Source organism: Ursus maritimus, unplaced genomic scaffold, assembly GCF_017311325.1.
Source record: "Ursus maritimus isolate PB19 unplaced genomic scaffold, ASM1731132v1 scaffold_6, whole genome shotgun sequence".
Classification (NCBI taxonomy): Eukaryota; Metazoa; Chordata; class Mammalia; order Carnivora; family Ursidae; genus Ursus; species Ursus maritimus.
The window spans coordinates 19,470,510-19,496,070 of record NW_024426774.1 but is presented as its reverse complement, the minus strand read 5'-3'; the positions used below and the strand labels follow the sequence as shown (position 1 = coordinate 19,496,070).

The 25,561-nt window shown below is 44.5% G+C and overlaps 1 protein-coding gene across 12 annotated transcripts in view; it reads left to right on the top strand.

The window, feature by feature from the left end:
• Positions 1-25,561, top strand: part of DTNB (dystrobrevin beta) — a 231,551-nt gene that overhangs the window by 189,295 nt on the left and 16,695 nt on the right. For 10 of the 12 annotated variants that reach the window (XR_005832775.1, XR_005832774.1, XR_005832776.1 and 7 more), the window contains 2 exons: positions 5,796-5,892; positions 11,371-11,391. Coding sequence is in view for 9 of the 12 variants with exons in the window: in XM_040622972.1 (XP_040478906.1) it covers positions 5,796-5,892; positions 11,371-11,391 (118 nt within the window). In the remaining 3 variants the exon portion in view is untranslated. The remainder of the gene's footprint in view (positions 1-5,795; positions 5,893-11,370; positions 11,392-25,561) is intronic. The other 2 variants (XM_040622973.1, XM_040622969.1) reach the window with 1 other exon arrangement.

Genomic DNA, 25,561 nt, shown 5'->3' with positions numbered 1-25,561 from the left:
AAAATTGAAATCTTGCCATTTGCAACGGCGTGGATGGAACTAGAGGGTATTATGTAAGCGAAATAAGTCAATCAGAGAAAGACAGTTATCATAGGATCTCACCGATATGTGGAATTTGAGAAACAAGGCAGAGGATCATAGGGGAAGAGAGGAAAAAATGAATGAAGAAGAAACCAGAGAGAGAGACAAACCATAAGAGACTCTTAATCTTAAGAAACAAACTGAGGATGATGGAGTGGGTGGGGGTGGGAGGGATGGGGTGGTTGGATGATGGACATTGGGGAGGGTATGTGTTGTGGTGAGCACTGTGTATTGTGTAAGACTTATGAATCACAGACCTGTACCCTGAAATAAATAATACATTATACGTTAAAAAAAAAAAAGTGGTGTGTGTGTGTGTGTGTGTGTGTGTGTGTGTGTTTACCATAAAAGACACTTAATCATGAGAAACAAACTGAGGGGGCGCCTGGGTGGCTCAGTTGTTAGGCATCTGCCTTCGGCTCAGGGCGTGATCCTGGAGTCCTGGGATCGAGCCCCACATCAGGCTCCTCTGCTGGGAGCCTGCTTCTTCCTGTCCCACTCCCCCTGCTTGTGTTCCCTCTCTCTCTGGCTGTCTCTCTCTCTCTGTCAAATAAATAAATAAAATCTTTAAAAAAAAAAAAAAAGAAACAAACAAACTGAGGGTTGCTGGCCAGGAGGTGGGTGGGGGGATGGAGTAACCGGGTGATGGACATTAAGGAGGGTGCTTGATATAATGAGCACTGGGTGTTATAAATGACTAATGAATCACTGACCTCTACCTCTGAAACTAATAATATGTTATATGTTAATTAATTGAATTTAAATTTAAAGGAAAACAAATAAAAAATTAAAAAATAAAGTAAGCAATTAACTAATCTTTACTTAAGTAATTAAACAAGTTATTAAATACTTGATTTTTTATTTAAAAGAAAGAGTCTCTTATGGTTTGTCTCCCTCTGATTTCTTGGGGTTTTTTTCCCCTCTCTTCCCCTATGATCCTCTGTTTTGTTTCTTTAAGTCCACGTATGAGTGAGATCATATAATTGTCTTTCTCTGATTGACTTCTTCCTCTTATGGCTGTCCTTTTTTAATTCTTCCTTTGGCTTAGGTCATTTAGCTTCTCAACCATGATTACTTTTCCTAGAGAATGGAGATTATTGTTTTTCTATAACTGTCTTTCTGTCTAGATTTATATCATCAATAACTAAGTCATAAAGAATTTAAACTGTGCAGATGAAAATCATTAGAGATATAGAGATTCCCATTCTTCTGAAAATTAGTTTCTATATTTAATTGGGCTTGAGGATTTGGTTGCTGTGCGGTCCTCTGTTGCATGCCTGGGATGTTAGCAGGTTGGTGCTACACTAGGAAGTCTGGGAGAGCATGTGCTGCTGACTCAAGCTCAGTGTAACTCTCAACTCTCAGCATAAGATACAACTGTTCTGCTTCCCCACCACAGCTCAGGCACAAGTGACTCTTTTGTATCTAGCAAAGCAAAAATGGTTATACTCCAGTCTTAACTGTTGTGGAAAGTGGGATTGCTAAAAGTCCTTTATTAAGCTGGAGGTGTCTGAAAATTATCATAGATTTAGTAGGCAAAGGGCTGAGTCCAGAGGTGATATGTAGGCAGCAAGAAGCATGAATTTAACCTAAATCCAAGGAGGGTCTAACTCTTGAGAAATCAGGAAGTATTTAATCTCAAAAGCAGCTTCCATCATCACTAAAGAAAGAGGAACTATTTCGTAAGTGTGCGGGATCGATTGGTTGTGCATACAGACAAAACATACTGGCTCTTCGCTTCATGCTGTATACAGAAAATACCACCAGATGGATTAACATGAAGACACAACTTTAAAACTTCAGAAGAAAATGTAGGGAATGTCTTTTTAAAAAAGATTTTATGTATTTATTAGAGAGAGAGATAGCATGACCAGGGTGTGGGGGGAGGAGCAGAGAGAAAGGAAAAAACAGACTCCCCACTGAGCAGGGAGCCCATGTGGCTCAGTCCCAGAACCCGGGGATCATGACCTGAGCTGAAGGCAGGTGTTTGACTAACCATAGAAAAAGTTGGTAAATTCATCTATATTCATATTAAAACTTTTGTTTATCAAAAGACATATGAAGGGCAACTTTCATTCCTAGGTGTCTGATATCCTTCTGGTTTTGACCAGTATATATGAATCCCGGAACTGCCAATACCCAGCTAGAAGATGGAGAATTTCATTCTTAGGATTAGTGGTTATGAATCCTGACCACCAGGGTCGTCCTTCCCCCTTGATTGTTATTTTTAATGGTATATTCATTACAATAGCATATATGACAGATATGTAAGATATGAAGCGTAATGATAAAATGAACACGCATGAACCCACATCCTACTCACATATTGTTAAAACCATGTCGTGTGTAAGTGCCCCCGATCCCATTTCCTTGTTTCTACCTTCCCCACAGAGCTTACCTCTATGCAGAATTTGGTTTATTATTCCTTTGCTTTTTATTTTTATTTTTATTTTTTTTAAAGATTTTATTTATTTATGTGACAGAGAGACAGCCAGCGAGAGAGGGAACACAGCAGGGGGAGTGGGAGAGGAAGAAGCAGGCTCCCAGCGGAGGAGCCTGATGTGGGATTCGATCCCGGATCGCCAGGATCACGCCCTGAGCCGAAGGCAGACGCTTTAACGACTGCGCTACCCAGGCGCCCCTATTATTCCTTTGCTTTTTAAACAGTATTATCAAGTATATGTGTATTCCCACATATTAAAGTCTTTAGTTTTGCTTTTTGTTTTTTGAGCTTTAGAGAAATGCTGTTATATGCATATAGTGGAACCTTCCCCCCCGCTTCAGGATCCTTCCATGTTGTTGCTTGTAGCTGGAATTCATTTTCACCACATATTATAATTACTTGGCAATGCACAGCACAGAGAAAGAGTACTGCATCCAGTCTTAAAAGTTCAGGGAAGAAAGGCTTTCTAGAAAATTGAATGAGTCAATTTCTCTTTATTGCATTTATAGCTGCGCTGGAAATTTAGGGATTATGAAGACTAGAAAACAATGATTCCATCTTAAAAATTTATAGTATAGTCTTGGAAATAAATATAAAATAATTTTCTAGTCAGTTAACTAGTATTATATAGTATTAATAAATAGTATGGGCACTACATTATAAGAAAGCTAAGCAGGTGGGGCGCCTGGGTGGCTCAGTCAGTTAAGTGTCTGATTCTTGATCTCAGCTCAGGTCTTGATCTCACGGTCATGAGTTCAAGCCCCACATTGGTCTCCACGCTGGGTGTGGAGCCTACTTAAAAAAAAAAAAAAGGTGGGGCACATGGGTGGCTCTGTCAGTTAAGCATCTGCCTTTGGCTCAGGTCATGATCTCAGGGTCTTGGGATTGAGCCCCCCATTGAGCTCCCTGCTCGGCAGGGAGTCTGCTTCTCCTTCTCTCTCTGCTCCCTGCCCTGCTCATTAAAAGCTGGAAGCAGTTAGACCCATGGAGGTGGTGGAAGTTGAGAGCTAGACCATGAAAAGGATGATGTGGATGAAATCTGGGAGGAAACATTTCAGATTAGAAGTGGAGTTGGGGTTCAGCATGATTCCCCAAATAACTGTGATACATTTCACAGAAGGGAAGGAGTGTTGGAGCTAAGAAATTGTTTCAGGTATCCAGTGCATTAAAGTGCCAGTGATAAGAGATAAAATTAGTTGAATAATTGAGACCAGATTCTAGAGAGCCTCAAGTGATAGGTGATGGAAGTCCTCGGAGGATTTCAAACAATGATTGTGTTAACTTCACTAGATGTTAACTGAGTACATACTGGAGGCATGACATTTTCTTAAGCTTTCAGTACATGCAAAGACTCATCCCCTGACCTCAAGGATTTTGCATCATGGTAGGAATGACAGCAATGCAAGGTAAAATAAATCAAGTGCCACAGAAAAGCACCAATTGCTATGGTGATTAATTAAGCAGGATCTGATACCTGCTGAAGTAGTCAGGAGCGGCTTCCTGGGAAGAGTGACGTTTGGGTTGGACACCAAGGAGTAATAACATTTGGAAGAAGTGGGGGAATGGCTGTGAGGCGTGAAATGATAGGATCTGTTTAGGAAAATGGGAAGCATCACTAGACATCCAGACGTGGAAGGGAATAGAATGTGAGGCACTAGGGATAGGAATGTAGGTGGGGACTGGAGCAGCACTCCCTGATAGAAACATAATGTGAGCCACACATGTAAATTAAACTTTCCTGACAACCACAGTGAGAAGCTAAAAGGAAATAGGTGCCGTTGATTTTTTTTTTTTTTTAGATTTTATTTATTTTTTTGACAGATAGGGAGCGAGAGGGAGCACAAGCAGGGGGAGCGGCAGCCAGAGGGAGAAGCAGGCTGCCCACAGAGCAAGGAGCCCAGTGCGCGACTCCATCCCAGGACCCTGGGACCATGACCTGGGCGGAAGGCAGACGCCTAACTGACTGAGCCACCCAGGCACCCTGGTGCCATTAATTTTAACACTATCTTTTACTTAACCTGATTTGCCCAAAATATTACCATTCAACATATAGTCAACATTCAAAAATATTAATGAGATATTTTACTTTTTTTTTTTTTTTTCCACAGTAAGGTTTTGAAATCCAGTGCATCTCCATTCAGAATAGCCACGTTTCAAGTGTTCAGTAGTCATGTGTGGCTAGTAGTTACTAGAATGGACAGCTGAGGCATGGATCGTGCAAGGCAAGAGTTAGAGATGCTGGAAATGCTACTAAGATTATTACGTAGGATGATGAAATGAACAGGTTTTCTCTGAGAAGCATTGTAAAGTTCATAGAACACACTTTCATACCTAGTATCTTGTTGGATCCTCAAAAATTGCCATTGTTGTTTGTAATTAGTCCCATTTTAGCGAAGAGAAAATTGACGCTCTTACAGGGTGACTTGTCCAAGGTTGTAGTATTTAGTAAATGGTGGCCGTCTAGTCTCCTGATTTCTCTTCCACTTCACCGTAACAGATGAAATCAGGATTAATCAAGATAGGAGACCATTGCACATGTGAAGTGGGTGTTTTTGGATAAAGTGAGAAACGTGGGAAGAGAAAGACACATAAATTTCTAGGAAAGAAGCATCTGAATTGGGTGACGGAGAATAGGGTGTAGGCAGAGAAGTATCAAAGAGGACCAAAGTTTTCAGCCATGACAACTGGAAGAAATCAGGAAGGAGAACCATTTGCGGACTAAAGTCTTAAGTTTGGTTTGGACATACTGAGCTAGAATTGACTGTCCTCAGGAAAAAGTCAGTTCTCTTAGACACAGAGTCACCCTGATGCCAGTCACACACTTGAGGCTGGGGTCTGGTGCTGGGAGCAATAGCAACAGAACTCTATTCTCCCTGAGCAGTTTTCATACATTTTCTCACTATCAATTTAAATTTAGACTAGTTCTATATATTCTCTCTAAATGAGGTATTTGCGTTCCTGAGGAATTCTTTAAATTGCTTTAATAATAATATTATTAATACTTTTTCTCTACATTGCCATATCTATATTGTGTGTTTTCCAAAGCATTTTTACATACTGTTTTCAAAACATTAAAGGAAGAGAGTAAAACAAAATATTATTACCGCTTTCCAACATAACGTAGCAGAGGTTAAATGACTTGCTCAGCATCTCAGACCCTGGTAAGTAGCTGAATCGGGTCTAAAACCCATTTCACCTACGCTTGGACCCTTCTTCAAAGGTCCCTTTATCTTCAGAGTTTCCTTTCTGATGGGCTTTTCCCCTCGGACAGGCAGAGGAAAGACGAGCTGGAGCAGAGAATGTCGGCCCTGCAGGAGAGCAGGCGTGAGCTGATGGTTCAGCTGGAAGGGCTCATGAAGCTGCTGAAGGTGAGAGCCCTGGCCCTGGCCTCTCCCCGCCTCCCCGCCCTCCGCTCAGCCGTCCTCCTTCCCCTTCACCACCCGCTCCTCTGCTACCTCCCCTGTGCTGTCCGAACGGGATGCAGCGAAAGGCTGAAATGCCACTGGCCCATAAAGGTAGGCCTGACTCCGGAAGGTCGTGGAAACTAGTGTGAAGCCTGATGATAAAAAACGAGTAACTGCAACTAGAGTCCAGTCCTTGAGTAGTTGCTTTTATGAATACATATAAAGGTTTGTAAACAGGATATTAACTCTGTGTAAATGAATATTTCTCCACGATTTAAAGTTTCTCTTAAGACAAGTTTTCAAATATTCCGCCTAAATACATAACAATTATTTTGTGTCCTATTTTAGTAAGAATCGCAGCCGCAAACCAAGCTAATCAGACTAATTCTAATGAATAATTTTATGAGGAGGAACAAAATAGCATATTAGCTCTAGGTTTGTTATACTGGGACTTCAATAATTTTGGGATGACCAGATCTCACTGTCTATTTTTGTTGAAGAGTATATTACAACCCCTGAACCCCAGAGGAGAGAGAGGCACGCTTGGCATTTAAATGTCCTCACCTAGACAGTTTTCCCGGTATTCAACAGAAATATATACCAGATTCATAACAGCAATACCAGAGCACTCATTCCTTAGGTCTCTGTCTGTGCTGGAAACCACTGTAGTTTGTGGCGTGACACAGAGTTAGCAGCCACAGTGGAAATCACAAAGTGTGGATTACCTCAGAAGCCAGGCTGAGGGGAGTGGATTTAATCCTGTGGTAGGGGAGTCACTGAAGGTTTTGGAAATAATAGTTTGGGAAAATGTGTAGAGCAGATTAGAGAGGGGAGAAACTAAAGGAGAAATGGAGACAAATAAAAGCATCCAGCCTGAAGTGAGTGACAAGGGTCCAGACTAGGAGTGGTGGCTCAAGAAAACATCGGCTTGGAGACTTTTCTTCAACTTCTTCATTCTAGACGAGTCCCTTCATAATGCAGCTAGCGGTATTAGCGGCTTCGGTAAATGTAGTGTTTGTGTTTTAAACTGACTTGTGACTTGCTCAAGACAATCGCTTCTTTTAGTCTTGAGCTGAGTTTGTTTTTTTTTTTTCTCCTAGCTTTGGTCCTGGGTATTTGAGTTGTTTTACATGGACGTGTTTCTACATTAACCCTTTTAGTAGAAATTCTCCTGAGAAATATTTCATGTCTAAGTGGGTCTTATTTAAAGAAAATCTTACGGGGCGCCTGGGTGGCATAGCGGTTAAGCGTCTGCCTTCGGCTCAGGGCGTGATCCCGGCGTTGTGGGATCGAGCCCCACATCAGGCTCCTCCACTATGAGCCTGCTTCTTCCTCTCCCACTCCCCCTGCTTGTGTTCCCTCTCTCGCTGGCTGTCTCTATCCTGTCGAATAAATAAATAAAATCTTAAAAAAAAAAAAAAGTTTAAAGAAAATCTTACGCATAAAACCTGGCCCACATCCCTCTAATAGTTGTCAAGTACCCAGCTACTCCAACCCCATCACCCACTCAAGACAGCAGAGATGTACTGAGGTGCATTTGGCTGTTGTAACATCTCCAGCCTTTGGAAGGCTTTGGAAGGGGGCTTTGGAAGCCCTGCCATGTGGGATGGTCCCCTGTCAGACATGAGATAAAGGGATCCACCCACCCCTTGCCTGGGTCCACCTCCTTTTAGTAAGATGCTCTCAGACATTACCCAAACACAGATGGGAAGGTACCCTAGGGTAATTTTTATAAAAGGCAAAAGGTTTATGCCAACTGAAAAGAGGTCAGAATATATTTCCCCAAAGTACCGCGGTGTGTTTTCTCGTCAGCTGGGTTGCCCTCATGTTCGTTAGAGTTCCTGGTGCGGAGTCCCACGTGTATTACTTGACCCTGTAGTTCAGTTCTGATGCCAGTGTTCAAGGGCTAAGCAGAAGGAGCGGATGCCTGGAACTCTGATGCCAACCCCTGAGTTTCTTTGTATTTCTAGCTATTGTCTTACAGTAAAATAAGCAGTAGAATAAGCAGGATCCTGGTGCCCCATTTTGTAGAATCCCCTGCCAGCTTCTTAAATGACTTATAATTTACTCACCTGATAGGCTGAGGCCACTCAGACTGGGAGGAAGAATTTGCAACACAGACCAGGAATGTTGTCTTTTTATCCATTGATTAGAACTTACAGATGAAAATCTCATGCCTCCGGTGTCCAGCTTCCTAAAAGGATGATAGCACAATCCTAATTTGTGTATTATATGCACTCTTAGAGGTCATCCATAGGAATCATTGACTTCCATGAAAATTTCGAAGATGTTTTCCTACTATTAAAAAAAGATATTCACCAACCCATAATAAAAGTACACTTTAGGATCCTAATTTTAATTTCAAAGGACGGTCCTGCTTTCATTGATGTTCAGTCTGCTAGCATTTAATGCTCTCATAAAACAGCTGTAAGCACTTAGTCAAATGGACAATTAAACCACATGGTCTGGGATACTCATAAATTAAACTACACCACACAGTAAATTTCCACTTCACAGAGAGTTCTTTCTACTGCTTCAATGAAATGTAGTGTACATTGTCTGTTTATCTGAAAAATGATCATTTAAGGAAGTATACATGCAAAGTGTCACCATTGCTTATTATTTCATTCAACAATAATCTTAAATCCTTTTTTGGGAATAAGGCAGGGTGAAAAGTAATCATACATTTATTTAACAAGAAAATATTGGTTTCTAAGTATCACATTTAGGTGTTTGGCGATGAGTAAGATTTAGTCCCTGTCACCAAGGTGTATCAGGGACCTTCTTAATAGTTTTTTTTGTTTTCTTAATGACATAGTGTACCCTGACATCCAGGTAGCCATGGTCAGAATGTATCTTTCCCTCACATTTCCCCCTGATTAATGTGTATAGGTAACCTCTATCTCATCTGGAAGTGGTTGTGTGTTGATGTTTTAGTTTCCAAATCATGGTCCCAATATTTGTCTGCCTCATTTTCCATTTTTCTAATATTGCTTTTGAAACATAGTCCCCAGGTGAATTCTGTAATTTTGGATTTCAACCTCATTTGCAAACGAGGTTTAGAATATGAATTTTCGTGTAGATAGCTGCAGTGGTTATGGCAGGACTGTGGCCACCTAGCCAGACATCCCCCACGTGGAAGAGTCTCACATGGTTTTAGGTGACATAAGCACTTGTAGATTTGCACTTTTTAGTTAAAGTAGTATGACTTCCTTTACATCAGCTTGGCTTCTAGGCCAGTTGCCATCAGTTAGTGTTTACTGACTGCAGCTGATAACAAAAAGGTTCCAAGATCTTATAACTGACCTGTTTACTGTGTTGACCGAGCCTTCAAGGCTTTATCTGAGTAACTTCCAGTGAGTTTAAATACTGTAACACCATCCTAAATAACACTTTGTCAAAGCCCACCCCCTTCTAATCCCAGTGTACAGCAGGGTCCTCTGACTCTGGAAAAAGCTGCCCTGTCCACCTCTCCCGTCCTAACCTGACACATGGCTACTGCAGATTATAATGATGTCATGTCTTTGGACAAACTGTCCATAGTAGAGTCACCAGATGTGCAAACATGAAACATTGCTTTCTGAAATGTCCTTATTCTGTTGAGCCAAAGCAATGTCACCTCCACTACTAAACCTGGAAAAAAACAGTGGAAATAGGGAGGTGTCTTAGAAACAGTTCTGAGAACTTTCATCTTGGTCTTCTGACCTCAGCTGCAATTTCAGCCTGTTGGGATTGCCTCATGCCTCCCCCATCATTTCAGTGTCATGTCAACACTTCGTGCCAAGAATAAAAACACATTTTAAATTGTTTAATAACTCTTCCTATGGCTGTCTGCCTTGCCTAGGGAATGGAAGAAAAGTGTTCTGCCTTACAGGGAAGCCTGGCCAGGAAGGGAGATCTCCTCCCAACTGCAGAATTCGAATCCCTTCTAACCAGAGCCACGCGTGCCAGATACACAAGCTAAAAGGTGCTACCTTCGTAAGGCTAGCTCAGCTCACGCTCTGGGCCCCTCTTTGCTTGGGCTCCCGTGAGTATAAGTATGGTCAGGCTTCCAGCAGCTGGTTTTGATTATGAAGAAAGTCTGCTGCCGGCTCAGAGTCTCCTTAAGAGAGTTCTTAGTGCCCACTTAATTCCTAGTCCATGTCTCTCCCTTGCAGGAACAAAATTATTTTTTTCCAAATTTTTTACCTCCTCTTTCCCTTTTGTAATTNGTGGGACTTCCTGAAGGCCTTCTCACCATGGCCCCCAGATCTGCAGACTCTGTGAAAGCAGAAGCTCTCATCCATCCCTAAGACTTCCCACACACATGTTCAGTGACGACGGCTAGCTCGGATGGATCCAATTTAAATAGAACCATCGCAACGGCTTTTAGATTTGCACACTTGGGGCAAAGAGCAGAGGCTCCCTGACCACAGTTACCCATGATGAGGCACAGAAAGAAGAAGCAAAAAGATCCATTAAGAGACAGAGTAGCTGAAGAGCCAAGCACTGAGGAGAGAGAAACTCAGAAGTGTCTATCTCATCTTTGTTGTGCTTCTTCCTAGTGATGCATGCTGATAGCTGAGAGCTGGCGAGTACCCACTCTGCCCACCGTCCCTGCAAGGCTCTGAGAGACAGAGGCCGCCACTCAGCTTCATGTTTCCAGTGCTTTATGCATAAGAAGTACTAGAGGAACCTGTGTTGAGTTAGTGAAAAACTGAGGTCAAGAGTTCTTTTACAAAAGCCTCTCAGGGCCCTGAAGCAGTTTCCAGTTTTGGAGGAATGGGGACGTATGTGCGTCCTTGGGAAAGAAACCCCACAAAGCAGCCTGAAAGCAAGTGGAGAGGAGGGGACTAAATTAGAGAATCTGTGGTCAGGTGAAATTGCTAGTTTGGGGGAAGTTTTTAGAGCAGTTTTAGGCTCTCATTCTGACAGGCTCTGAAATGCGTTGCTGTGCCCCACCTACCCCAGGAGTTTGGATTCAGGTGGTCTCGGCCGGTGCCCAAGATTTGCATCTCTGACAAGGTGCCAGGTGCGGCTGCTGCTTTGAGGACTGCTGGTCTAGAGAAGGAGTTGCCACACGTGAACGTGGGGGATGGTGAAATTGAGGATTGGGCTTTTGAGGCCTCGATGAGCTGCTGCTTTCAGTTTACCCTGAACAGCTGGGTGAGCTCGGGCAAGTCAGGCTCCCTAGGCCTTTTTGGTCTGTAAATGAGGAAGTTGGATTCGATGGTTTCCCAGCTCTAGAAGCTGGCACTGAATGAACTGGGTGGGCCAGAGGCCTGCCGTTCACTCCGTCCAGCTGACGGTGATCCGATGGAGGTCAGGGCCTTTGGTCTCCGCACCCAGGGGCCTGGCCCTGCTTGCCGGATTCTTCTGTCATCTCTTCCAAATGTTTGTGGTGATGGGCATTAATCTCTCTCCTTTTCTCCTCTGCCTTTTCTTCATCGTCAACATCTCCAGGAGGAAGAGCAAAAGCAGGCAGTAAGTGAACTTGGGAATGCTTCCAGCTGATTCTCGCTCCTTTTGCATGGTCTTCTTTTCCTCATGTAGCTCTTACATACCTCTTCCCTCTCGTCATCTCTGCAGTGGCTTATGTGTAAAACCCTCGGCAGCTCTCCCCGTGGTGCTGTAAAATGGCCTGAAAGTCCACGTCATGTTTACCTAGCAGAGCGTGTTCTTACCTGAAACCAGAGCTTGTTGAATTTTTTTTAAGTACACATCTGTTGTGTTTAGTTAAATATGCATGATTAGTCAGGCTACGATTGCATTTTCCTGCTCTTGCATTCTCTGCTGCTTCATGTCTAGAGTGACTTGAATTGCTCGAAACAACTTTCAGGGCTGTGGGGGTGACCTCAGGCCTAAATACTATGTCATGAGTGATTGTGCATGAAACTGTGTAGTTATTGTGATAACTTCAAATGTCCTTTAGTCTTGAGCAGGCTTCTGGATGCTCCAGCCCCAGTAGCCTTTGTAACCAAGTTACCAATGAAGACTAAGCGACTGGTTATGACCTGAGTGATTTCCTGCTCAGAGTCGGCTCCAGGAGGGGCTCTGGTTTTGAGCGGCATGGCTGTTGCATGGTGTTTAGGGAAGTTTCATGTTTGTTTCTATTTTTCCAGATAGCCCTTAACCCACACAAGAAAATCAATTGAGGGCCTATCCACAATAGCACAGCATATGTTTATAGAACATTGTAAGATTTTCAAAGCATACATTTTTTTTTTAAGATTTTATTTATTTATTTGACAGAGATAGAGACAACCAGCGAGAGAGGGAACACAAGCAGGGGGAGTGGGAGAGGAAGAAGCAGGCTCCCAGCGGAGAAGCCTGATGTGGGGCTCGATCCCACAACGCCGGGATCGCGCCCTGAGCCGAAGGCAGACGCTTAACTGCTGTGCCACCCAGGCGCCCCAAAGCATACATTTTTTTTTACACAAGCTAAAGCTGATTTTTAATTCACCTCAGGGCTTTAATTTTAAGAGAGAGATATGAAATGTTTAATTCAAAAAATTCACTCATTTCTTTTTCAAAAAACAAACTCATCCATGTTTTAGATGAAGAATAGGAATATACTACATATTTTTTATTATTTTTGGTTAGGACAATGAAATAATAAAGGGGAGAAGAAAGGAAGGAAGAGATCAGATGAGGGGAGGAGGCAAGAAAGGAGCGAGCAAGGGAGAGAGACTCAGAAAGAGGGAAAGGAGATAGATTATGGGACTAAGGTAGGCGAACAACCCAGAGATTTCAGTGGCTTTACTGTAACAGAAGTTTGTTTGGTTTTGTCGTTTTCCTCATTCACACATAGTTTGTTGCTTTGATCGTATGGCACTTCCCCAGTAGGTACGTTCACATGGGCAAAGCAGGAGAAGACAAGGATGCAAAGTCAAGCCCAGTCATTAAATGCTTCTTCCAAGACCTGACACACATCACTTCCACTCTGTTTCACTGGCCAAAGCAAGTCACATGACCACACTTGACTTCCAGGGTCATGGAAGTATAATCCTCCAGTTTGCTTAGAAGCCTCAGAGAAGCAGATGCTGGTAATGCCTAGCACAAGTAGGAGGATGGGTGAGCTTGTGTTGAGGGAAGGAAAGAGAACATCTCTCCTTCCGTCTCCCTGCTCCCCGTTTCCCTGACAGCCTCATCTCCTTCCTGCCGGTCCAGGGCATCACCTCCCCTGTAGCTGCTGACAACCAGTGTTCCCTTTCCTCTCTTCTCTCCCTTACACCCCAGAGATGCACGTCACAGCTGAAACCGCTTGCTGGGAACTTACTCCAGCAGTCAGCCCAGACTGGCATCTCCTAATCCCTCTCTGAGTGTGCCAGCTCAGAGCGAAGTACCTTGCACCCTACCCGAGAACTCTCTCAGAAAAGGGCAGTCATTATGAGTGTCCATTTTGATGGTAGCCGTAGAGCTTCCAATAGACATTTCATTAAAAAAAAAAAAATTATAGGGGCGCCTGGGTGGCACAGTGGTTGGGCGTCTGCCTTCGGCTCAGGGCGTGATCCTGGCGTTGTGGGATCGAGCCCCACATCAGGCTCCTCTGCTATGAGCCTGCTTCTTCCTCTCCCACTCCCCCTGACTGTGTTCCCTCTCTCGCTGGCTGTCTCTATCTCTGTCGAATAAATAAATAAAATCTTAAAAAAAAAATATTATGGATTGCCATGTAATCTAAGAACCAGAAATTGCCACTTCTGGTATTTTGTTTCTCAGGTTAATTGAAAGCTGACCTTGGGGCGCCTGGTTGGCTCAGTCGGTAGAGCATGTGACTCTTGATCTCAGGGTCATGAGTTCCAGCCCCATGTTGGGTGTAGAGATTACTTTAGAAAATTAAAAAAGTATTTAAAAAGCGGACCTTGAGCAGATAAGGGATTAAATAACACGCTCAATTCAGTGACCTGTGCTTCTGTGTGAGATCGTCCTACCCCTGCGTTGGCCAAATAAGAAGCTAGCCTGGACCGCTAAGCTTGCCCCAGTGAGCCGCTCGTGTGTATGTCTTGGGTGTTCTCCGTGGCCACGGTCCTGAGCTCATGACCTTGTCCTCACACTCTCATAGGACCACCCATGGCATGAATTGGTACAAACTGTTTTTTTTCTCATCTTTCACCACAGCGGTGTAGGTAAGACATTCTGTTCTGTGGATGTAGGTTTAAATATCCTTTGTTTACGTCACAGGTTTAAACTGAACCCACTCAGGGCTCAGCTCTGAGGCTCAAATTTGAGCTGAATGGCTTTATGTAATTCAACAACATTTTTAACACCTAGACATATAAAGCTTTAGAACTAGCGTCTCTGTTTTAGTTTCTCTCGTTACTGAGTGAGGCACAAAGAGGTATTTATTTATTTTTTTTTTAATTAATAATGATTTTTTATTATATTATGTTAGTCACCATACAGTACATCCCCGGTTTTCGATGTAAGGCTCGATGATTCATTAGTTGTGTATAACACCCAGTGCACCATGCAATATGTGCCCTCCTTACTACCCATCACCGGTCTATCCCATTCCCCCACCCCCCTCCCAGAACTAAGTTGTAACTTTCTTCCTTCCTGGGTTCTGGCTGGTGTAGTTTAATTTCTTTGCTATCAAGATGTATTACCCTATATGGGTAATAAAATAATCGTGAGAGACTTGTACAATGAAGAATTTACTAGACAGGCTTCCCCAAACTGGCTCTATAAATCCATTATAGAGAACTTTTCATGTAGTCCGCCTTCTTGCTTCTTTCCTCTTTAGGGATTATTTTGGCTGTGGGGGGATCTGAGAGGAATGGGTAATGACTGTGACTTAGCCGCTCTCATGCTGTGGGCCTGCTTTCAGCCACAGCCACCTCTCCACTGCTGTGAGTGGCATCAGCGCCTCAGCTGATAACTCTTATGTCTTTCCTCTCTCCCTCCTCCCTCCTTCCCCTCTCTCTTCTCAGATCCAAGGGTTATAATTAAGGGCAGAACTGCCTGGCTGTTTCAGATATGACTTCACTGAGTGACTCTTCAACCCACGATATACCCTACAGTTTAACAGGCTCGGGAATTAGATTGTATCAGTTGAGTCAGGGTTAATCAGGCCCACGATAATCATAAGACTGTAATTAAAGGACTTGGTCTGCCTTTTTCACTACTGCATCCCCAGTCACTAGCCTGATGCCTGCCACACAGCAGATACTCAATAAATAGCTGCTGAATGAAAACCAGTATTAACCAGATTTACAAGATTTTGAGTTAAAAGGCAGTGTGAATTCATAAGTTTATTAATTATGAGGGCCATAACTGCTTCGAGTACCTTTAACAGTCACTTTGCTCAAGGTACTCCTGCACAATAGGTCTACCCATTCAGGAGACTGAATCATGGCTCAGAAAAGCCCTTTATAAAAAGGTATCAGAAAAAGGAATTTCAAGGTTGCCAAAGGAATAGAAACACCAAGCTAATATATCAGTATTATTATTCACTCTATTTTTATTTCTGTCTAAAGAACAGATACTGATTACATAGAATAGAATCATCCTCTTTTTTTAAATACAGGTCATCTATACAATGTGGGATATCTATAGTTATTTGTATCACTTGAAAATATTGAGCTTTGTTTAGTAAAAACCCAGCATCTGCAGCCTGGCTACGGGATTCACCAGCAGTGACAACAAAGGAGCTCACTGAGGTAACAGCAGACTGATGAGTAATGCTGGTGATGGTGTTTGCTGCTCGGTGCACTTAAGCTGTGGGCTCCTCCAGTGCTAATCTGGAGAGATTTCAGATGTATAAATTCATTCTGGTTACATCTCGGTGTTCCATTCTCCCCAGTGACTCAGTATACCATAAAATTTTACTGCTGGATTGCTAACACCAAATGAAATGAGCTATCCAAGGCAAGGGGTAGGGTTTATTCATCAAAGATATTTCCTTGAATGTTTCTCTGAATTCTCCTATTAGAAGTCACTACCTTTTTTTTTTTTTTAAGATTTTATTTATTTATTTGACAGAGAGAGACAGCCAGCGAGTGAGAGGGAACACAAGCAGGGGGAGTAGGAGAGGAAGAAGCAGCCTTTTAGTGGCGGAGCCTGATGTGGGGCTCGAACCCAGAACGCTGGGATCACGCCCTGAGCCGAAGGCAGATGCTTAACCACTGCACTACCCAGGCGCCCCTAGAAGTCACTACCTTTCATATGCAGATCAACATCAGGCTTGAGGACTCTAACTTTAGATAGTAAATATAAGGATAGGGGGCTCCCATGGAGGTGGCCCTGATCCAAATTAGTAATATGGTAATTACTGGTCCAGGGGATTATAGGTGGGACTCTGAAAATTATGTAATTAGAGGAATCTTGGGGATTCCACTAAGAGAGCATTGCCACACTTGGAACCTTTCTTTTTACTTCAGTAAGTTGGGATATCAAGTGGGATCTTGCCCCGTGACCTTTCTGATTTCCAGAATCAGACGAATAACCCACTATAACTGCACTAAAGAAAGAATGGTGTGGGCTGGCTAGAAGCCCACATCTCTGATCTGGCTTCCCCAAATATGCCTCAGAAGAAGGCCACTCAATATTTAGTTAGCCATGGTTAATCCATGAGGACTCTAACAAGCCTCATGAATATTAACTTTGTAAGTTTCAGAGAAAGGACTTTAAAAAAAAACTCTACACAACAACAAATAAAAACCTCCTTTGTCCATTAAAGAGATTATTGGCGAACCCCTTGATGTGCTCATGGACCATTTCCCCTCTTGCTTCACTGAACCTTTGGACACAATCTCATTGGGAAGTGATTCAGATTCCCATGGCTCTAAATCTTCTGGACTCTTGGACCCCACCGCACTCTGAAATAGAAGCCTGAGTCTACTTCTACCCCAATGCAAAGAATTGCCATTTATTTATTTATTCAGCAGTGTCTTACTACGTATGTTCAAGGCAGTGAACTTGGCCTTCTAGAGGATAACGAGAGGAATCCTACACAAATACCACCCTCAAGTAGTATGAACTTTATTTCATTGTTGGCATGTTAACTTAAATACAGACACGCAAGTCAGGTCAGTGATATCCTGAGCCATAGTCACCACTGGTGTCCCCCTAAGTTTGCAAACTCCCCAGATGTCTTTTGGTAAACCAAGATCAGTGTGGTGTACTACAGGACTTTGCCGCAAACCGTTAGCCTAGGTCGCAGTCCCAGTCTGTCTAGACTATCTGATGTGCCACCTGCACATAGATGCCCGTGGGAGAGCCTGCAGAGTGGGCTCATTCATCAGTGTTGGCTCCCGTACTCACTGTGCGAAACTGGTAGTTTGTTGTTTTACTTTTTTTTTAATTCAATTAGTTTTTTCCCAAAAAGAGGAAACATCATTACAATATTAAAAATAAGTATTTGTATTTAACTCCCCTGAAACTCCTTGAACACTTACCAGGAGTTTACAGTCTGAGGATATAGGGGGGAAATCACCTTGAGTCTTTGCAGCATCCCCAGTATTTTTCCTCCCCGTCATCAATGACAGACTGAGAGATTTCCTTGCCTGCTTTTTTATTTCCCTTCTGTACTATATTTCTGTCTTTTCCTCTCTTGGCCAGAATGCATACAACATATGAAAACTGTCCTCCAAGGTCTCTAGGGAAATTCTCTACACACCAAGCTGGAGAAATTGTCCTTCTGCTGGAAGACTCTTGAATCCCTGGGACACACTGTCTCTCCCAGAGTACTACAGTCTGAGTCTCAGCAAAGCATCAACAGAAAAGAATAAGTAAAAGATGACTTTTCTAGGTTCTGAGCCTGAGGACCTGGGAAAATGATGGGTACATTGACTGAAGAAGTGAAAAGGTGAGGTGATCTGGGGCAGAAAGGGGACTTTGACCTGATTTCGAACATACTGAGTTTCAAAGATTAGGCAGGCGGTCAAGCTTTTTGTATGGTCTGCTATATATTTGGGGATATGCAACTGAAATTTCAGTGGAAATACATGGCTAGCATTGTAGATTTGGAAGTCTTCAACATAAAATTAGGATTGAAACCATATACATGAGCCTTAGGAAAAAACCATAGTAGAGAAAAGGAAGAAAGTGGAGGTGGGAGGGGTAGAATTGTGGGTTCTTGTGAAAGCTCAGATAGTTTCAAGAGGGAGAAAGTTATTAAGACAATAAAATAAGGAAGCCCTTGGATTTGACAATCAGCAAGTTATCAGCAACCCTGGAAAGAAAATTTTCAGTAGAGTTACAGAGTATAGACAGCTCTGAAAAATAGGCTTTGTTTTGTCCAACCCCTCTCCCCCTTTGGTTTCAACCAATGAAAGAGAAGGAATAAAATCTTAATCTGCCTTATTGAATTATATGAGTGGATTGCTGTTCTGATAGAACCTTCTTGACAAAACCTCATTTCTTTTCTATCTGAACACGTGCATTGCCTTTACAAACCTGTTTCTTCATCTGTAAACTTCAACTTCACAGCCCTTTCATCCTTTCATCACTAATTCCAGTCGGTATATTGCAGAAAGGCTATAAACCAAGAAGGGTCTACGAAGACCAACTGGATTCATTGGACTAGTGTCTCCTTTTGTGACTTTGAAACCCTCTGCCCTCCCTTCATTGTCTGGGCTTTCTTTCAATAATCAGCTCCTCCCTCAGTGTTGCCTCATGCCAACCTTCTACCTCCCACTTTTCCAGACAAAAGAAAGCATCAGCTCCTCCCATGAAGGCCTGTCCTTTGACTTATCTCTGGGATTTTCGGGCTTCTACAGGAGGAGAGGAATCCCTAGTGCTGTCTTTCTGCTAGACCTCACCCTAGCATCCTCTCTTGGCTTGGGATTGGATATATGACCCTTCACTTTGAGAGCATCTGTAGGCATTTTATCAAATCCTGATGCTGTGCCGGTCTCTGGGGTCTTATAGCTGATCTCAGGCAGGTTCTGATGTTCCATATTAACCGTAATACCGAGATAGGGAGCTTTCTGGCCTAGAGTCCTTACCTGAAATGAACATCCGCTTAGTTTCAGCCAAAAGAACCATGTTAGAAAGGGTACAGTAGACCTTTGCACTCTTCTCCATTTGCTGCCCATCATATAATCTGGCAAGTGGAATTACTGTCATTTGACACTGCAGTATAGATGCTCTAACGCTTTAAAAGAAAGGGGTGGGGGCAGGGAGGAGGAAGGGAGCAGGGAGGGAGCTGGAAGGAGGAAGAGAGAGAAAGAGAAGAAAAGAAGAAAGAAAAGTAGAAGCATGTTTTATAAAAATAGAGGCAATGCAGAGAGACAGTTAACTGCAGCTAATATAGTACCTTTAATAAGGATTCGTGCCAGCTCATCACTGCTCTACTAGCTGGTAACTATAAACCCTTCAGTACTTTTATCTATCTATTTATTTATTTTTCATAAATCCTTCGGTACATTTATTATTATGTGTTCTTAATTTAAATATATACAACACTCGCTATATAATTGCTTTCACATATCAAATTTCAATTCTTGTATTTAACCATCTCGGACCTCAGGAAACCAAGAGAGAATCTAGGAGACTCTGAGGCCTATAGCTGCCCCCACCCTGGGACATCTTCCAAATGTGCAGAAGATGTGAGAGTTTATTCTTGGGCCCCTTGAAGGTCCCAGGCTAACCTGAGGCTATGGGTGACCAGCCCTTCCTTCCACAGCAGCCACACCTGGGGAAAGAAGACTGTCTCACCCGCAGCCAGGTTTCTCATCCTCGGCACTGTGGAATTGTGGGCCAGATAACTCTTTCAGGGGGGCCTGGGGGGGTTTACTTTGTAGGGTGTTCAGCAGCTCCCTCGACCTCCACCTACTAAATTCCAGTGGTAGCCCCTGCCCCCCAGCAAGTCCTAGCAGATGAAATTACCCCCAGTTAAGAAGCACTGCCCTGAGCCCAGAGAACCTTACTTGTGACACCAGCCTGAGCCCCCGAGGCATTCTCAGAGGCCCTGAGTCTGAGGTTTAGATATGGGCTGGACAGTGAACGATTTTCAGGCGTGTTCCCCAAAAATCACTCCTCTGTCCGTCTTTCCTGCCAGTGCTGCGTGTCCGCGCACCCTCTCCAGGCTTCTGCTCCTCTGCGCACTTGCTGTTCTGCAAGCCTGCTTGTGTCTCTCCTTTCAGTTCCCGCTGGCTTTCTTCATTCCAGCCTCCATCGTCTGTCCCCTGGACTGTTGGAAGAGCCTCCGCATGGGGCTCCTTGTGTTCTGTCTCTAGCTGCTCAGTCCCTCCTTCACGGTGCCCCAGAGCCAGGTTCCTAGACACACATGGCACTGGCCATGCCGTGGTCTCAAGAGCCTTCCCTAGCTCCTAGCTCCCTGTGCCGCCGCCCCCAGGAGGGCTCAACAGCATTTTATTAAAGGCTTGGACAGTAAATATTTTAGGCTTGGTAAACCAAATCAGAGATATTATGTAGGTACTTATATAACCACTTAAAATGTAACCGTTTCAAAATGTGAAAACCATTCTTAGCTCATGGACTGTAAAAAACAGGTGGTGGTGAGCCAGATTTGGCCATGGGCTGCAGTTTGCCCATCTCTGGCCTAGTAAATAAACTAGGTGACTATTTATTTAAGGCCCTGGAGGATGGTGGCCCACACTCCTCTTTCCTACCATGTGTCCTCATGCTCCGTACATGCTAGCCATTGCCCCCCCAACTTCCCCCCCACTCCCCCTCCGTGGGTAGCCTCCTCTCCCAGGCCAGCCTCCCTGTGTTCATGCCCTTTCCTCACCTGTATTGCCCTTCCCGAGCCTTTTCTGCTGATTGAAATTATACCCCTCAAGATACTCTCAGATGCCACCTCTTCTGTGAAACCTTACCAGGTTCCAGAAGGTCAGAGTGACACTCTCTCGCTTCTGTGCTTTTCCTTTAGGCCTCCACTAGGCACGGATTTCACCCTCCTTTGTATGCGAATTGCATACATGCCTCACAGCCTCAGGGGACAGTGAGCCTGCCGGGTGTGGAGACTTGCCCCTTTGTAACCCCCAGCACCTTTCAAAGTAGAATGACGGCAGGTAGGGTTCTGTTGAGCTGGAGTGTGAAGCATTTCATGTTTATCCACACCAGCCTGCAAAGATATTATCCATTTCGCATATGAAGAATCTGAGATGTGGAGAGGTTAAGTAAGTTACCCAAGATCACACTGCTAGTAAATGGCAAAGCTGGCATCCAAACTAGGTTCCCTAACTGCAAAGCCTGGACTCCACACTGTTCTATACAGCAGGGACTCAGCAGAGAATGGTGGTGTTGAATAGGGTGCTGTACCTCACCATGCAAGTTTTGCATACCTGTTCCGTAGCATTTAAATTTGACTCACTGAATTTTAAAATATCCTGGATAGGTTCTGGCTGCCTGCCCGATCACTGATTTAGGTGTCTGAATAAGGACCATGCTCTCCTGGCAGTCTGTTCTCTTTTTGTTTCTAATAATGCAATCTGAGTGTTTGGTATTCATTTTATAGGGATTTTCCCCTCAGTGGGGTCCCTGATCATTTCTCTGAGAACTGACTTTAAAAATCCTGCAATGAGAGCTAATGCAATACCATTTTCAAGTAGAGCCGGACAAACTAGGAGAAACAAACAGAAAGAGCGTAATCTGGTCTTAGAATTTATGAGCTTCCCTATCTGAAAGTTTAAATTTCAACTTCTTTTGATCTTTGGGTTTATGGTGAGTTTTAGTAGATTGTTGTTTGTCTCTGGAACTTAGTATGCGTTCCTCCTTCTACTAAGAAAGATAGCTAGACACCCCCCCCCCCAAGCCTCAAGGGAAGCTTCATCTTCTGCATAATTTAGTTTGACTTGACTAGAGACAGGATCATGAAGATCAAGAACCATAACCATCTTCTGCCCGTTGCCAATACCGTGATCATAATCACCCAGCAGTGCTCCAGTCGCTGTTACCCGTCTGACCCCACAGGCCGCCACAGCGAGGGACAGGCTCTGTGGAAGCCCTGTGTTCCCGGGATGATGTGGGACGGAGGGACCGCATGGCAGACATTCCGGTGGCGCCATCGCATCCTTCCAGCCGACCCACACATGGGTGTTCGTAGTCTTCAGGGTGGAAAGAAAGGAGACACGTCATAAAACTGTCCAGCTCTTCTCTCTGGTGTTGCGAAGCAAAATTTACCTTTAAAACCTACCAGCTTGCAGGTAGCACCCTTGCTAAGATGGGACGGTCTCTGGGCTTGTTCTGGAGCTGTTGCTAACTCCCCCCAGATGGAACCCGACCCCGTCCTTGCTCACTGCAGGGTGGATGCCTTTCTCACCTCCTGCACCTCACCCTCTCTGTGTGCTCGCTTCAGTCCCTGGTCCGCGTAAGGCAGTTATTCCCAAGCCTGCAGCGGGACGGGCAGGGCGGCCCCCTCTCTCCACTCACTGCCACATTTGATGAGGCGGCTGCATTTTCCTAGAAGAGCCACCACCAACACCAGTTGGAAATAGTATGTGGGCTCTGGTTTACCTTTTCCTGAAGGTAGAAAGTCCGTGCAAAGTCCATTCTTTGTTCATCCCATTTCTCTCTACAGTCCGGGCTGCCTCACCTAAATTTCAGACTTACAGCTCCTTTCCCTCAGTGTTGTTTTTTGTGCATTTTGTTGTTGTTGTTGTTGTTGTTGTTGTTTTTCTGAGAGGGCCTCTGAAAATCGGCAGCAAAGAGGCCAGTTTGTTTAATTTAAATACACTGCAGCAAAATGAAGGTAATTGTCCACAAAGGCCATCTGGTACCTGGCAGGTGTCCATGAGTCAGAGAGAGAGAGAGATGGAGACTAAAGCGTCTCCTTCTGTTACCATGATAACAGCTTAGCTCAGAGTTTCGGTCGCAGCTGTGTGTGTGTGTGTGTGTGTGTGTGTGTGTGCGCGCACGCACGCGCGCGCGCACGCACACACAGGATACAGTTATCAATGCTCCAGAGAGGGCAGTAACTCCAAATCAGGCTTTTTGCCACAAGCCACTCTGGGCTTGATTACTTGACTGTAATGTGTCCTAAGGAGATAGGAAAAAGTTCGTACCTGTGCCATGAAGAAAAAGAAGGGAAGGAGATTGGATTTATGGAGCCCCTACTGTGTGCCAAGCACCACACTGGGGATATCTAAGCACAGCCGAGCATGGTGCAAATCGTTCTCCTGCTAAGGACCGTGGCTCTCTCCCGCTGTAGCCGGCTCTCTCCGCCACAGCCCGTGAGCACCGGTGTCTGCTCCCAGTGTCCTCACATCACCTCTGCCGGCACTCTCTCCACCTGCTCTGGCTCAGTATTAGATTCGTGTCGTAGACAAGAGACTAAGTCATCATCGCTGTTCTCTCCTTTCTCACATTTCTCACCTTTTCTGGAACTGAATTGTCCTGTTGAAGACCACGGTCCGCTTCAGTTGTGAGAGGTCTCAGCTGACCCACGTTCCTTCCGGCCTCAGCAACACTATGCTATGCCTCGGATTCTCCTAGCAGCTTGAGGCAATTAGAAGACCCAGGTACCAGTCTTAGCCTTTCTGCTCATTTATTTGGAACCCCGTGACCTCTCTAGGCCTCAGTCTCTTCAAATATAAAATGAGTGTTGGACTAAAAAAAAAAAAAAAAAAAAAGAGGCTATTTTCTTGGGGTCATGAGCATTCTGAAATTAAAAGCATAATTTCTGAGTCCTTTTCTTAGAATGTGATACCTAGTTTTCTCAGGTTCTCAGCATCTTTGCCAATTTAGAAGGGAAGAGCCAGCAGACCAAAGAACTTCCCAGATTGTAACATTTCTCCAGCTCTGTATTTCTAGCGGAATTGTTTCCAACTACAAGGGACCTCTGTATTCAGAGAACCTGAGTTACAGGGCATTTATTGTGTTGGATTATTGGTGACTGGCCCGTGCTGCATTCAGGCCTTTGTTATAGGTTGTATTACAACAAGATCCCACTGTCCTTGCATCAGGAAACCTTCAAACACCAAGCAGCATTTTGCAGACCTTCCCCAGCTTCCCCAGGTTAATTGCCCCTATCCTGGCAGCTCTAGCCAGTGGCGCAAGATTGTTTTATACCTGCATTGGACGGCTTATCCCCATCCCCTGGAGCCACCCGACTAGTTCCTCCACCTTTACTGATTTCTGTGTGATTCTCAGGTTCCCCATAACCTCAAGGTTCCATCCGTGACGCTGCGCCCAGCCTCCTCCTGTGCCATTTGTTCTAGATTTGGTTTTGGGGTGAGTGGAGTGCTTGGCATTCTTCACAGGGAGGTCCTGCCTGCCTGAGAGTAAAACCCCATCTGTGCTTTTGAGACAAGGGAAATTTCACAGTGCAGTGCTCTAGCTTGGCTTTGAGTGTATCTGTCTGGCCCAGACCTGCTGAGAGGGCAGAGAATGAACAGACCCTGACCAGGAGCGTCGGTGACTGTCAGCATGCCCAGAGTGCTGCTCTGCACTGCAAACTGTCTCGAACTGTGTGTGATCTCCACGCTCCAGCCTGTGGTCATGTAACCAGAAGGGCCCTGTTGCAACTCTGTCTTGAGCTGGTCCCAGCTTCGTTGCAGGCACCTGCTCCCAGCACCTCCTCGCAGGCTTCGTTTGCATGAGCCCAAATGGGCAGCGTCTCTCGTACTGACTCCACTCGTGAGAAGGGTAAGTTAGGGAACATGCCGGTCTGTGACCCTGAGACGGCTGCTGAGGGCCCTCGGAGGGTCCTTCACTGACAACGTGGTTGTGACCAAAACAAGGCCAGGATGACTTGACATTTGCAAGATGAGGTAACTTGGCAAAAGTTAGAAAATCATAGAATTTTAAATCTGAAAAATACTTCAGAGATCATCTACATGTTGCCACTCAGTTTATAAGTAAGAAGGCTGCACCCCAGAACAATTAAAATGCGTGTGCTCTACAGTCCGAAGAAAATCACAGGTCTCCAGGCATGTAGGCCACGCCCTTCCCGTAAACCACATCACCTCTTTATGTGTGCACCCTGAAGCAGTGGAGAGAGCTAGGATTCCAGCTCTGAGCCTGCAGCTTTCCCTCCTCTGCTCAGTCAGTGAATTTTCAGCAGAGGATTGTCTCCAGGGCCTGTGATTATTATCCAGCATCAGGACAAGCTCGTTTACTCGGGGACTTAGGTACGTTCTCCGATCAGGTAAAATGTTTTTTGATTATATATCCTTGCTTCTGTTCTCATCCACAATCCTCTTTCCCTGGGTCTCTGGCCTTTCACGAGGGCTTCTGGGCTTGGGCTCTCATATTCCAAACCCTTCCCTCCCATTCCTTCTCAATCAAATGTCCTTCAGATGGGACTACCCCAGTAATGTATGAGGAAGAAAATCAGTCTGAGCATATGAGTTACCTGTCGCCACAGGTACAACAACTTACCCCAAAACCTAGTGGCTTCGTAGAACAAATATTTATTACCTCACAGATGCTCTGGGCCTAGAGTCCAGATGAGGGCAAGCTGAGGGTCAGGGTCTCTTACAAGGCTACAGGCATCTCAAGGCTGAACAACTCACATGGTTGTTGGCAGGATTCTTCGATGGCTGCTGGACTGAGGGCCTCCGTTCAATGCCAGCTGGTGGCTGGAGGCTGCCTCAGTTCCCTGTCACGTGGGCCTCTCCACAGGGCAGCTCACAAGATGGCAGTTGGCTTCATTAGACTGAACAAGCAGGAAGGAGAATGAGCGAATATGGGCAAGACGTAAGTCACAGTCTTTTATAAGCTAATCTCAGAAGTGACATCCCATTCG